The 15,405-nt window shown below is 42.0% G+C and overlaps 1 protein-coding gene across 5 annotated transcripts in view; it reads right to left on the bottom strand.

The window, feature by feature from the left end:
* The window catches only part of rock2a (rho-associated, coiled-coil containing protein kinase 2a), a 232,912-nt gene that overhangs the window by 109,868 nt on the left and 107,639 nt on the right, over positions 1-15,405 (bottom strand). For all 5 annotated transcript variants that reach the window (XM_087977693.1, XM_043677706.2, XM_043677696.2 and 2 more), the window contains one exon: positions 6,314-6,452. In XM_087977693.1, coding sequence (XP_087833819.1) covers positions 6,314-6,452 — 139 coding nt within the window. The remainder of the gene's footprint in view (positions 1-6,313; positions 6,453-15,405) is intronic.

Genomic DNA, 15,405 nt, shown 5'->3' with positions numbered 1-15,405 from the left:
ATTATGAATGCTTTAAAAGAAATGCTGGGACTAAACAGAGAGGGTTACGAGGAGGAATTTCCCTCCACAGTTGGTTGCAACATACTATATTATTAGGGGAGTAGTTCCTCAAGGTGGTGTAGTCAAGAAAAAATTATGTTTCTTTGAATAGTTAAGTTATTGGACATGAGCTTCAATTTGCCCCTTGATTTCATTTGCAATTAAACCAACTTGTGGATGGAACTGTAGATTTATTTTGCTGAGGCAACAATGGATTACTCTTTTCCTGTAGTTTGCAAATTTACATTCAGATGAACCATTAACCCCTGAAACTAACATAACTGCTTAATCACCTCCAAATAGAATGTATACTTCATTGCTTTTATGCATGGATATTTGTCTTTTTTGTTGTAATCTGGTTAGAAAATTCCAAAACTTGGCAGATTGTTGGATTTAAAGGCTGATTATAAATTAAACTAGTCTTTAAAATTATTTTTAAAATAAATTTGATTTGTACACGTGCAATTTAATTCAACTTACCCACTTTTTTTAACCCTATTAAACTAATGGAACCAGGTATTAATGCAGTCACTTAATTTTCACATTTGTCCAAAATTTATGATTGCACTTTCAGAAGAATAAATACTTAATGGGTACTCACTATGTAAGAAAGCTTAAATTTTATTTAAAACATTTTATTTTGATTACATTTTTCAAAGATAAGCAGCAAGGTCCCTGGTCTGCATCTCATTTCACACAGATTGATTACAATTACAGGATTCCTTCATGCCACACTCTGCCAAATGCTACTTTGATGTTGAGGCAGTTTTGCCTTACCTCAAGTTCAGCTCTTTTCAGTACATTTAAGTACTCGTTCTCTGTAAGGGACAGAGGCAAGCATTTTCCACAGACACAAAAAAAGTGAATACTACTGATATTGCTAAACCTCTCCTCCCACATATCCAATGCATGTGCAATGAAACATGCTCAATTATGTTGGACAAGTAAGTAAATTATCTAAAAGGAACTGATATTATTTAGTTATCAGAAAAATATTTCATTTAAAATGGTCCTGCACTCCACAGGGCAATCAAAATTGCATATACAGTGCAATACCATTAATGGAGTACCCTATTCAACACAGAAGTCAATAACATGAGAAGTGGGGGAGGAAGAGGCATGGGATTGTGATTCATCCAATGGCTTTGTGACTGGCTTTGCCTTTGCAATGGTATCATTGTGGGGAGGTGTGATACTCTTTTTCTCGAATTCCCTTTAAATTTCTGAAAAAGGAGCCAAAATATTTTCTGCATTCCTTTTAATGTAAATGCTATACACACGCAACAGTTCATAATTAAACAATAAACCTGTTAACACTTTCATAGTTCTCTTCACTTCTGCCAGCTTCTTCAGCACACAGACAGTGATTTCAACCTCTTGTTCATCTTCAATTGTTTTGACAGAATCACTTCATATCAATTTTCCCAAATTTACATTGTTAGAACTTTGCCTTTTACGTGAAGCGTCTCGACAGCTTCTTCCTCTGCTTTGTTGGCAATTCCTTCTCCAATTCCACAAGCTAGTTCAATGATGTGTCAGATTTCAGATTATATGGACAGAAATCTTCTAGCCATAACTTCCACCGTTAAGTACTGACCGTTGCCAATGTCAACTTATCCTGAGCTCCTTTTATGTTGCGATGCAGTCAACAATGTTGCAATCTTTCCAACCTTTTCATGCATCGAGGGCTGCATCAGTGCCCTTGGACTGAAAGTATGCCCAACATAAGAGGCCTTACATATTGAGATCATATGCTGGTCGAGAGACTGGGAGAAAGCAACATCACCTGGACTTTATGCTGTTCGATTGCAAGGCTCTTTGGGTGGTTTGGAACATTATCCAAAGTCAGCATCACCTTGAACTCCATTCTTTTATTTTGCTGCTATTCCTCAACCTCCCTTATGAAGCAGTTACAAAAAGAAAATTCAAACACACACCTGCTGTCACCCAGGCCCTTTTATTTGACATAGAAAATATCCATTCAGCAGTCCTGGCTGAGCATGGTTGTCTCACTCTCTCTCTCTGTGAAGTCCCCGTGACCACGTTTATAAAGCAGTGCTCCACAAACTGCAAGATGTTACTAACATCTAACAGTGCCCCGGAACAAGCTAAGCTAAATTCAGAATCACAGCCAGCTTGACAGTCACAGGCAAAATGGTACTTAATCTGTTCGGAGGTTAGATGGCCAATGTCAGTTGGAACCTCATTTGTTAAGTGCAATGATCTCAAGCATCAGTCACTGTGGGAATTGCAGTCCCCTCAAGATCCTCTTTGGGTCAGAATTTTGCTGACCCTCTTGCTCTGCGTGAATTCTTTTCATTCTCTCAGCCTTACTCAATTTCGAGAGGAAAGTCTACCAGGCCACTTGTATTTAGAGACATCTGGCTCCTGCATTAACCTCAAACTTCAGCACCAGTCAGGACACTCTCTACAGAGAACTAGAAACTTAAGACAAGTACAGGTCAATTCCAAAAATACACAGCAGTGCACGAAGAAATGATCCAGTAACTAAGATGAGATCCAAAATTGGCTCTGAGGCGAGAAGCAGAAGACATTGACCAATGAGTGCTTTTGTGACTGCATTTCCAAAAGAGGTTCTGCAAGACTTCGTCTGAGGCCTCTTACTTTTTGTGATGGATATCAAAGATTGAGATTTGGATATAAGAGGGATGATTAAAAACTTTGCGAATGATACAAAAAGTAGTTGAGTGGTTGAAGAAGAAGAAGAATGGGCAGCATGGTGGCTCAATGATTAGGGGTGGCACGGTTGGTCAGTGGTTAGCAATGTTGCCTCACAGCGCCAGGGACCTGGGTTCAATTCCCGCCTCAGGCAACTGTCTTGTGGTGTTTGCACATTCTCCCAGTGTCTGTGTGGGTTTCCTCTGGGTGCTCTGGTTTCCTCCCACGGTCCAAAGATGTGCAGGTTAGGTGAACTGACCATGGTAAATTGCCCGTAGTGTGAGGTGCATTAGTCATGGGTGAGTGCAGGGGAATGGGTCTGGGTGGATTGCTCTTCAGAGGGTCGGTGTGGAGTTGTTGGGCGAAAGGGCCTGTTACCACACTGTAGGTAATCTAATCTAATCTAAAGAAGTAGGTTGCAAGAATGTATTAACAGACTAGTCAGATAAACAGAACTGAGTATAGCAATGGAGTACAATCCAGAGAAGTAAGAATACAAGTGCTCTCGGCCAACAAGACAAGGAAATAGACAATCAAGAGTGGGATACTGAAAAATGTAGATGAACTGAAGGGGACCTTAAAATGCATGCCTACAGATCCCTAAAGGATGTAGGACAAGAAGGATACTTACCTTATATTGTCCAAGGCACAGAATCCAAGAGAATGGAGGGTATGCTCAAACAGTATAAATCACTGGTTAGGCAATAGCTCGAGTACTGTGTCTAGTTCTGTTCACCATACAATAGCAAAGATGTGATTGCACTAGAGGGCACAGAGGAGATTAATGAGGATGTTGCCTGAAGTGGAGAACTCCAGTTTTCAGCAAAGATTAAGTGTGCTGGAGTTACTTTTATTAGAACAAAGGAGAGGCTGAGGGGATACCTAACCATGAAAGGTCTAAATAGAGCGAAAAGAAAAGCCTTATTCCCCTTAATACCTATTTACATATTAGCATGCCAGTCCACAAATTAACAAATTTACTAAATTTAATCTTAAACTTACCATGCTAGCAACTGAACTCATGACCCCTAAGTTTTAAGTTCAGCAGAATAACCATTATACCATCATACCTGAGAGGGGCATTTGTCAGATTTTAAATTGTAGCTTATTTTCATTAATTTAACAAAAGTTAAATTCACAAATCTGTTATGGGTAGGGGACGGCTATTTGGCCCATCGTGTTTGCACCGGCTGTCTGAGCATTTGAACTTTGTGCCAAACTCCTGTCATTTCCGCAAAACTCTCCATTTTAATTTTTTTTTTAAATAGTCATTCAATGTCTTCTTGAAGCCTCAGCTAAACCTGCCTCCACTGCACTTCGAGGCAATGGATTCCACACGCTGTCAAATATCCTAAATACTCATGGTGTGAAAAAATATTTGCTCAACTTGCATATGCTTCTTTTGCAGAACAGTTTAAAAACTGTGCTCTCTGATTCTCGACCCTTTTACAAGTGTTAATGGTTACCCCTTATGAATTTTTAAAACTTCTATCAAATCTCTTTCAAACTTTTGCCTCTGAAAGAAAAGCAGTCCCAACTTCTCCAATCTATCATTAAACTGTAGCGTCTCATCCCTAGAATAATTCTTGCAAATGATTTATGGTCTCTTTGCAATGCATCACGATCCTTTTTAAAACGTGGCACTCAGACCTGAAAGGATGAAGTCAGCAGTTAGGGAATGGAGTTTGGAGTGTGCACTGAAAATAATGGCTTCAGTCTTCTCCATATTAATTAGAGGAAATTTCTGCTCCTCTACTACAAGAGGTCAGACAACGAATCTAATAACTTAGAAAGAGGGGAAGAATTGAAATGGATGGTGAGGTAATGTCAGATGTCATCATTGCATCTGTGCAAACTATTGCTGGCTTCAGATGATGTGTCAAGGAACAACGTGGAGATCAAGGATAGATCATTGATGGATACTAGAGATAACAGTACAGGACGACAAAGTGAAGACATCACATTTGATTCAACTGTAGCTACAATTAGATATATAAGAACAGGAGTAACATGAGGGCAGAGCCACACGACTTGCCAACAGTGTAGAAAGACGATGTTGAGTTCATCCTCATCAAAGGCTGCAGAGGAGTTGCAAAGATTGCAAACAGCAAATTTACTTTGTCATTGTCAGTTGCAGTCAGGTAGGATGTCTTTTTGACACTGATAAAGAGACAAAGCCATTCCACAACTGCAGGCAGGGACAGAAAGATGAGTAGAGGAAATCAACAATGTAGTGCTGAGTATGATGTAGGAATGATTTTGCGGGGAGTAACTTTTCAGCTAATGACTTAAAAAAGGGACAACTGGAGAATGGTAGTTTGCAAGGGTGAAGGGCTCAGGGTGGTTTTCTGGCAGAGAGCATGTGAACATATAAGCAAGAATAGGCCACTTGAACATTCGAGCCTCCAACATTCAGTAAGATCTCTGCTGATCCGAATTTAACCTCAACTCTACATTCCTTCATTTCCCTGATAATTGTTTATCCCCTTGGTAACCTATCCACCTCTGACTTTAAAATATTTTAAGATTCTGTATCCACTGCCTTCTGAGGAAGGGAATTCCAAAGACACTCAACCCTCTGACAAAAAAAATTAATGAATTGTTTTCCTCAACTGTTTTAAATGTGCGATTTCTTATTTTTAACCTGTGACTCTTCATTCTAGATTCTCTCAGAAGAGGAAACATCCTTTCCACATTTGCTGATCAAGTCCCCTTTGGATTTTCATCTTTCAATTAAGTCACCTCTAATGCTTGTAAACTTCAGAGGATACAGGCCTTGCCTGTTTAGCCTTTCCTCAAAGGCAATCCACTCATTCCAGGTAATCACCTAGCAAATCTTCTCTGAACTGCTTCCAACACATTTACAACCTGATAGGTTGGAACAGCAGCAGATTTGACAGGGAAGGAAAACACCGAAAGACAACAAGAATCATTTACAATGTCAGTAACAGATTTCAGAAGGGGAAGTTGGGTGAAAACACACAAAGGCTGGAGAAACTCAGTGTCCCTGGCAGCATCCATGTATATACAGAGTTAATATTTCAAGTTAAATGACTCCTCTTCGAAACTCCAGTTTTCCTTTATTAAAAGGTATTAGCGATCCAGATGGGTTTTTAAATAGCATCGATGGTTGTCTCACTGTTACTATTAATGGAGCTAGTCTTTTTAAAAAATATAGTCCAGGTTTATTAACTGCACATGAAATATGAATCCATGTCCCCATAGAATTAGCCTGAATCACTCGATTACCAGACGAGTATCAAGATTAGAGTGGTGCTGGAAAAGCACAGCAGGTCAGGCAGCATCAGAGGAACAGAAAAATTGACATTTCGGGCAGGAGCCCTTCATCAGTATACGTCGATTTTCCTGCTCCTCGGATGCTGCCTGACCTGCTGTACTTTTCTAGCAGCACTCTAATCTTGACTCTAATCTCCAGCATTTGCTGTCCTCACTTTCGCCTACTAGACTAGTATGCCTCCAAGTAAATCTCTAAGTTTATATCATGTTCAGAAATAGATTGTACCACGTCATATGGATTGAATTTGTTAACTTGCTAATTAATACTAAAAATGCGATTGAAACTGCGAAAGAATACCTGTCAGTCAAGAAGGCACAGATGAGGTCTTTGGCATGCTTTGAAATTTCAACATCATCTGGAAAATTGAGCGAATTTTTGTGATCCATGATTTTACTGTATGTCCCCACAAGGGAATCTGCATAAAATGGAGTGTCACCTGGCAAAAAGAAATACAGAAGAATTCAGGTGCAACATATTTGGATAAATGATTAACTTTTCTCTGCAAAATGAAAATCAGAAATATGTTGAAATCCTCATCATATACATGTATAAAATAAATGTACCAATTTTGGAATTTATTTAACAATTTGAAGTCAAATTTTAAATCAAAGTTACAATTATAAAAGAAGGCATGACAAGTATAATGATGACAGAGGATATCTGATGTATTTGATTGACAGGTTGGCAGCTGAGGTTAACAAGATCAATCTAACGTTTTCATGTACTTTGATGGGAAGTATGCTGGACAAGGCTTCCCACATATACAGTCTTGATTAATGTCAAAAAGTAAAGATCCATAAAAGGTTACTAAATTTACTGCTATAGCCTTTAGTTTGCAAAATGAAAAAGCAGAAATGAAGGGCACAAATGAAAAGTCCTAACTCTTCTTTTGAGACACTAAATGACACTGTATATTTTCAAAATGTTTACCATTTCAGGATTTGAGCAGCTGCAATCCCCTCTCCACAAGAAGTATCAATAATGAATGCAAAGAAATTATGCAAGCTGAAGGGAACTGATGAATGCGTACCAAAAGAATCCACAAAAAAAATCAAAAACACAAATGGGTGGGATAGATTATGAGTAAAATCTATTGATATAAACAAGCATTAGAGAAGAAAACACAGCAACTACTTAAATGAATCAAAAAAAATCACAGCATGAATGAAAACGAGTTTTGAGAAGATTTGTAGCTCAGGTTCAGGTTCTGGATGTAGGTTTGCTCGCTGAGCTAGAAGGTTGTTTCAGATGTTTCGTCACCATAGTAGGTAACATCATCAGTGATAAGCACTACTGGCCTGGCCCGCTTTCTATTTGTGTGTTTAGGGTTCCTTGGGTTGCTGATGTCATTTCCTGTGGTGACATCATTTTCTTTCTTTTTCTCATGGGTGGTAAATGAGATCCAAGTCAATGTGTTTGTTCATAGAGTTCCAGTTGGAATGCCATGCTTCTAGGAATTCTCGTGCATGTCCCTGTTTGGCTTGTCCTAAGATGGATGCATCATCCCAGTCGAAGTGGTGTCCTTCCTCATCCATATGTAACAATACTACTGAGAGTGGGTCATGTCTTTCTGTGGCTAGTTGATGTTCATGTATCCTGGTGGCTAGGTTTCTGCCTGGTTGTCCAATGTAGTGTTTGTTACATTCTTGCAAGGTATTTTGTAAATGACATTAGTTTTGCTTGTTGTTTGTATAGGGTCTTTCAAATTCATTAGCTGCTGTTATAGTGTGTTGATGGGTTTGTGGGCTACCATGATGCCAAGAGGTCTGAATAGTCTGGCAGTCATTTCAGAGATGTCTATGACGTAGGGGAGAGTGGCTAGGGTTTCTGGACGTGTTCTGTCTGCTTGTTGGGATTTGTTGCTAAGAAATCGGCGGACTGTGTTCATTGTGTACCCATTCTTTTTGAATACACTGTATAGGTGATTTCCTCTGCTCTGCATAGTTCCTCTGTGCTGCAGTGTGGGGTAGCTCATTGAAATAATTGTTCTAATGAAGCTCGTTTGTGGGTGTTGGGATGATTGCTTCTGTAGATCAGTACAAAGGTGTCATCCACTTAGGGGACCCAAAGTTTGGGTTGGATGGTTGAGAGCTATTTGTTTGAGTCTCTGCATTACTGCCTCTGCTACGAACCCTGGTATCCATTGGTTTGTCTGTTGGTTTTGTTGTTGAAGGTGAAGTGGGTGGTAAGGTATAGGTCCACAAGCTTAACGACATTATCCTTGCTGATAAAATTGGAGGTGTGTGATGTATGTGTCTTTGGTTCTTCTAATAATATAGTCAGTGTTTCCTTGACCAGGTTGATGTTGATGGATGTGAACATTGGACAAACAGGCAGAAAACTAGCCACCAGGATACATGAACATTAACTAGCCACAAAAAGATATAACCCACTCTCATTAGTATCCTTACATACGGATGAGGAAGGACACCATTTTGACTGGAACAACACATCCTTCCTAGGACAAGCCAAACAGAGACACGCACAAGAATTCCTAGAAGCACGGTATTCCAACCGGAAACTCTATCAACATACACGTTGACTTGGATCCCATTTAACACCTGCTGAGAAAAAGAACAGAAAACGACATCACCCACCAAGGAAACCTAAATACATAAACAGAAAGTGGGCAATGCCACCAGTGCTTCATTAGGACACTCAGTGATGAGGTTACATAGTATGATGTCGAAATGTATGAAAACAAACCTTCCAGTTGAGCGAGCAAAACCTACATCCAGAACTGGTGTAGGCCATTCAGCCCCTCGAGCCTGCTGCACCATTCAGTGAGATCATGCCTGATCTGTGGCCGAGCCCCATATACCTGCCTTTGGCCCATTTCCCTTACTACATTTGCTTAACAAAAATCACCAAAACAAAACACAGTGGATGCTGGAAACCTGAAGTTAAAACAGGAACTTCAGGAGATCTGGCAACACCTATGGAAAAACAGTTGACTGAAACAAAGATCTCGGTCCAGTAGTGATGCAGTTTAATTAAATCAATGAGCAGACATTAGTTTATAGTGTCAGCAAAGGCAATGCTAGATATCTCATTGAATCAGTCTTCGCTATAGTGTAAAGACAACCACAAATTAGCTGTCTCATTTTATTTCCCTAAAATTTGCTCAGCACGTCCCAACCCCCATATTGAGTGAGAAAAGAATATAGCTCTCTTTAATGCAAAAAGGCTGGATAAACCTGATTTAGACAAAAGCATTCCACTTAATCAGCAAATCACTCCCCAACTTAAACAGCCAATCAATTCACCATCAACACACAAAATGCACACAATAAACAATACTTAAAGGAGAATTTTGGTGAGCAATCAAGATAAACTTATTCTACAAAAAGATATGGGAGTTTAATGTTCTACACTCAGTTGGAAGTGTTCAAATAAGGTGGTTCCATTTTCTCATCCCAATTGCTGACTAAGATTACATTTTAACATGGATGAGGACCCTAATCAGGCTGTCATAGGTCAGACTGTCACGTCTTTTTAACAAGAGGCTAAGCAATGAAGTTGCAACAGCCTTCACATAAACGTGAAGTGAGAAAAATAACGTGATCTCCAAGAAACTTAAAAAGATTTCCTTTGTGAAATAATGTGAGTGTTTGCCTTTCTATGGTAACAGATTCCGTCCAAGCCAAGCAAAGTGAGACCCTGATATACCGCAGGCATGATTCCATCTTAATTTCTGCCTGCTAAATATTTGAAAGGCAGAGTATGCCAATGCACCGTCAGACAGTCACCTATTTGAGGCTGTTCAATGTTCTTTTTTTAATATTCTGACTTGCCCTGTAATTGAAGTAGCATCATTTAGATGGCTTTAGAATCAAAACACCTTGTGCTTGAACCCAAACCCAACCCATTTTTTACTCTCCACCCATATCATTCAAAACCTGCTCTATATCAATAACAAACAGGCAAAATTGTGATGCTGAGCTTAAAGAAGAACAGGGGGAAACTTTGAAGCTAAAGAGTGACATACAAAAAAGCACATGAAGGACCAGACAGCAAAGAAAATGTACTAAACTGTGGAAAGGGTTTAAAAACAATTAGGAAAATGAATATCTAAAATTAAAACATTAAGGAATAGAAAAAGAACACGTATCCCACAGTGACATAAGCAACAAATAGAAGACTGAAATAGAAATAGAACCATTAAGGGGATATGCAAGATGCACTCTCAGTATTCATGTACAAAATCTCAATTTATGAAGGAATAGCAATGGAAAACTTTCAATGTAAATCTAATTCACACCTACAAAAGCAGAGCAACTTTCAAGGTACATGCCATAGGTGCTTGGGTGATATATTTTGTAGATGCGCACTACTGTCAGTGTACCATTAGTGAAAGAAATGAACTTTGCAGATAGCTGGTCAATCAAATGGAGTATTTTGTCCATGTTTTGGATATCCATTACAACATCCTCCTTCCAATCACCACCTCGAGTGGGATCATCCAGCTGGTAGGACAGGATATTTTCACAATAATGATTGGTGGTGTCAGGGAACTTTGACTTGGTGAGCATGCCAAGCGTTTACTTAACCAATCTGTGAGACAGCTCTCCCAATTTTGACATAAGCACCTGAGGTTAGTAATGAGGACTTTGCAGGGCTGACAGGGCTGAGTGTATTATTGTCATTTCCAATACCCACGTCTACATGGACGTTTCAGTTCAGTTTCATTGCCTCATGATTCCATTATGGTTTTCAATGACTAAGTGGCTTTCTTGGCCATTTCAGAGTTGCTGTGGGTCTTTCGTCTCACATGGGCCAGACCAAATAAGGATGGCAAATTTCCTTCCACAAGGACATCAGTCAACCAGGGTGGGATTTTACACCAACAGACAATGGCCTCAATTACTGCCACAAGCTTTGTTCCAGATTCATTGAATTTGTATTTCAAAAGCTGCCATGATGTGTTTTCAATCCCCCATCTCCACAGCATCAGCCAAGAGCTCCAGATCAGTCCTCAGCAAAGGACTCACCTTCATCCTCCTCCGCCCACGCATCAATGAATTTAATACACGCCGTGACGTCGAACACTTCTTCCGCCGCCTCCGCCTCTGAGCTTACTTTCACAATCAGACTCCCACCCACCTTCTGAGGACCCCTTCGCCCACCTCCAACACACTGCATCCACCTGTACACCCCGCACTGGCCTATTACCTGCCCGCGACCTCTTCACTTCCAACTGCAGCCGGGACATTAACCGCCTCAACCTGTCTACCCCCCTGCCCTATTCCAACCTCTCACCCTCACAACGTGCAGCCCTCCAATCCCAACCTCACCATCAAGCCAGCAGGTAAAGGGGGCGCAGTGGTAGTCTGGCGCACTGACCTCTACACCGCTGAAGCCAAACACCAACTCGAGGACACCTCTTTCTACCGCCCCCTCAACCATGACCCCACCCCTCATCACCAAACCATCATCTCCCAGACCATACAGAACCTCATCACCTCAGGAGATCTCCCACCCACAGCTTCCAACCTCATAGTCCGGGAACCCCGCACTGCCCGGTTCTACTTCCTTCCCAAAATCCACAAGCCTGACCACCCTGGCCGACCCATGCTCCTGCCCCACTGAACTCATCTCTACCTACCTCGACACTGTCCTATCCCCCCAGTCCAGGAACTCCCTACATACGTTCGGGACACCACCCACGCCATCCACCTCATCCAAGACTTCCGTTTCCCCAGCCCCCAACGCCTCATCTTCACCATGGATATCCAATTCCTCTACACCTCCATCCACCATGACCAGGGTCTCCAAGCCCTCAGTTTTTTCCTCTCCAGACATCCCCAACAGTACCCTTCCACCGACACACTCATTCGTTTGGCCGAACTGGTCCTCACCCTTAACAATTTCTCCTTCGAATCCACCCACTTCCTCCAGACCAAAGGGGTAGCCATGGGCACACGTATGGGCCCCAGCTTTGCCTGTCTCTTTGTTGGCTACGTAGAACAGTTGATCTTCCGTAATTACACCAACACCACTCCCCACCTCTTCCTCCGCTACATTGATGACTGCATTGGCACCACCTCATGCTCCCGTGAGGAGGTTGAGCAATTCATCAACTTCACCAACACATTCCACCCTGACCTTAAATTTACCTGGACCATCTCTGACACCTCCCTCCCCTTCCTGGACCTCTCCATCTCCATTAATGACGACCGACTTGACACTGACATTTTTTACAAACCCACCGGCTCCCACAGCTACCTGGATTAACACCTCTTCCCACCCTACCTCTTGCAAAACTGCCATCCCGTATTCCCAATTCCTCCGTCTCCGCCGTGTCTGCTCCCAGGAGGACCAGTTCCACCACAGAACACACTGGATGGCCTCCTTCTTTAGAGACCGCAATTTCCCTTCCCTTCCCTCCAACGCATCTCGTCCACATCCTGCACCTCCGCCCTCAGACCCCACCTCTCCAACCGTAACAAGGACAGAACGCCCCTGGTGCTCACCTCCACCCTACCAACCTTCGCATAACCCAAATCATCCGCTGACATTTCCGCCACCTCCAAAAAGACCCCACCACCAGGGATATATTTCCCTCCCCAGCCCTTTCCGCCTTCCGCAAAGACCGTTCCCTCCGTGACTACCTGGTCAGGTCCACTCCCCCCTACAATCCACCCTCCCATCCTAGCACCTTCCCCTGTCACCGCAGGAACTGCAAAACCTGCGCCCATACCTCCTCCCTCACCTCCATTCAAGGCCCTAAAGGAGCCTTCCATATCCAAAGTTTTACCTGCCCATCCACTAATATCATTTATTGTATCCGTTGCTCCCGATGCGGTCTCCTCTACATTGGGGAGACTGGACGCCTCCTAGCAGAGCGCTTTAGGGAACATCTCCGGGACACCCGCACCAATCAACCACACCACCCTGTGGCCCAACATTTCAACTCCCCCTCCCACTCTGCCGAGGACATGGATGTCCTGGGCCTCCTTCACTGCCGCTCCCTCACCACCCGACGCCTGGAGGAAGAACGCCTCATCTTCTGCCTCGGAACACTTCAACCCCAGGGCATCAATGTGGACTTCAATAGTTTCCTCATTTCCCCTTCCCTCACCTCACCCTAGTTTCAAACTTCCAGCTCAGCACTGTCCCCATGACTTGTCCTACCTGCCTATCATCTTTTCCACCTATCCACTCCACCCTCCTCCCTGACCTATCACCTTCATCCCCTCTCCCACTCACCGATTGTACTCTATGCTACTTTCTCCCCACCCCCACCCTCCTCTAGCTTATCTCTCCATGCTTCAGGCTCTCTGCCTTTATTCCTGATGTAAGGGCTTTTGCCCGAAACATCGATTTTACTGCTCCTCGAATGCTGCCTGAACTGTTGTGCTCTTCCAGCACCAATAATCCAGGCTCCAGATCATTAGTCTAGTGACATCATTACTGTGATGCCATCATGTAAACTGCAGGTAGCAAGACAAGTTTGCAAGATCATAAAATGTGCAAATGGAGTTCAAATCATTAGGGGTACAAATACAGTAGATAGCAAAGAATGTTCCCGTTAGCAGAGAGGTCAAGAAACAGAAGGCGCAGCAGGCCAGGCAGCATCCGTGGAGCAGGAGAATCGACGTTTCGGGCATAAGCTCTTCTTCAGGAAAAAGGGCTCAGGCCCGAAACGTCGATTCTCCTGCTCCTCAGCTGCTGCCCGGCCTGCTGCGCTTTTCCAGCACCACACTTTTCAACTCTGGTCTCCAGCATCTGTAGTCCTCACTTTCTCCAAGAAACAGAAGGCACCAATTTAAGGTGACTAGCAATAAAAAGCAGAGAATGCAACACAAAAGGTTTTTTCTGCAGCAAATGGTTAAGATCTGGGTGTTATTACTTGCCTGTGTGGTGAAGACAGATTTAATCATGGCCTTCAAAAAGCAATCAGATAAGCAACTGACAAGGCAAAATGCAGAACCACAGGGAAAGGACAGGAAGGTAGGAACAGCACAGCTCCACTTGCAAAGAGATAACAAACATGTCGGATTGGTTGGACTGAAGGGTCTGTTTCTGTGCTGTATGACTTGCTAAGGATGATGACGACCACAACGGTGTACCAACTGGCCTCCTTCTTTGCTCTAACCATTCGAGGATTTCAAAATGAACATAAAAGCTGGGAGGTAATGTTAAATTTGTACAGGACGTCAATTAACCCACACCTGGGGTACTATGTGCAATTCAGGTCGCTAAACCAAGAACATAGTAAAGCACTTGAACAAAAATAGAAATTGCAGGAAAAGCTCCGCACTTCTGTCAGCATCCGTGGAGAGAAATCAGTTAACATTTCAGGTCAAGTGACCCTTCCTCACAATTTTCCTCAGGCTTCTGAGGAAGGGACCCGAAATATTAACTCTGATTTCTCTCCGTAGATGCTGCCAGACCTGCTGAACTTTTCCAGAAATTTCTGCTTTTGTTTCTGATTTACAGTATCCACAGTTCTTTCAGTTTTTATTTTGTAAAGTACTTGAAATGTGCAGAGAAAAGTGATAAGGATGTTACCAGAATTAAGAAAATGCAAATATTAAAAAGGTTAAAAAAAACCCAGAGATTTCTTTTGTGAAAGAGTAAATTCAAAATAAAAACAAAATCAGAAATTGCTGGAAAAACTAAGTCTGGCAACATCTGTGGAAAGACAGCAGAGATAACGTATTCTTTAGCATGCGTCAATGATCCCGAAATGTTAACTTTGATTTCTCCCAACAGATGCTGTCAGACTTGCTGAGTTTTTCCAGCAATTTATGATTTTGTTTCTGATCTCCAACATTTGCTGTCCTGTGGATTTTAGCATAATTAATAGGCTTGAAAATTAATCAGGCTTGATTTAGCTGCTCATACATACAAACCACTAACAACTAATATACAAGCAGAAAACAAAGTTAATGAGATGTTGCCTTTTATCAGAAGGGACTGAAGTACAAAAGTGGTGCTTTGGCTGTATAATACAAGTTCATCAAAATGATTTGTGCTTAACAGGTGTACTGCTACGAGGAAAAACTGTAAAGCAGTAACTCACCAGGTTCCCTATAACTGTACTTTTCAATCACCCAAACTTAACCAATTAGTTAGACCAAAGCAGTAGATGAACCACACGCAAATTCAAGTCACAAAACATATTGACCTGGCTATCATAGGGTCCAAATTCCAGAACACCCTCCTAAATGTAGTCTGGTGTACTTACACCACATTCACTGCAGTGGCTCAAGAAGGTGGGTTACTGCTATCTTCAAAGGTAATTAGGAATGGGCAATAATCGCGAGTCATGCCAGTGATGCATGAACTCCAGGAACAAATAAAAAGTTACATAAATCTGATTTGTATTATTTTGAATTAACAGGGTGCAGGGCGATGTGATTCAACTAAATAATGCAGTGATA

Source organism: Chiloscyllium plagiosum, unplaced genomic scaffold (assembly GCF_037043375.1).
Source record: "Chiloscyllium plagiosum isolate Xiang-an unplaced genomic scaffold, Cpla_swu_hap1 HiC_scaffold_3, whole genome shotgun sequence".
In the NCBI taxonomy this organism is placed as follows: Eukaryota; Metazoa; Chordata; class Chondrichthyes; order Orectolobiformes; family Hemiscylliidae; genus Chiloscyllium; species Chiloscyllium plagiosum.
The sequence above is the reverse complement of the archived record's forward strand: the minus strand, read 5'-3'. Positions and strand labels throughout refer to the sequence as shown.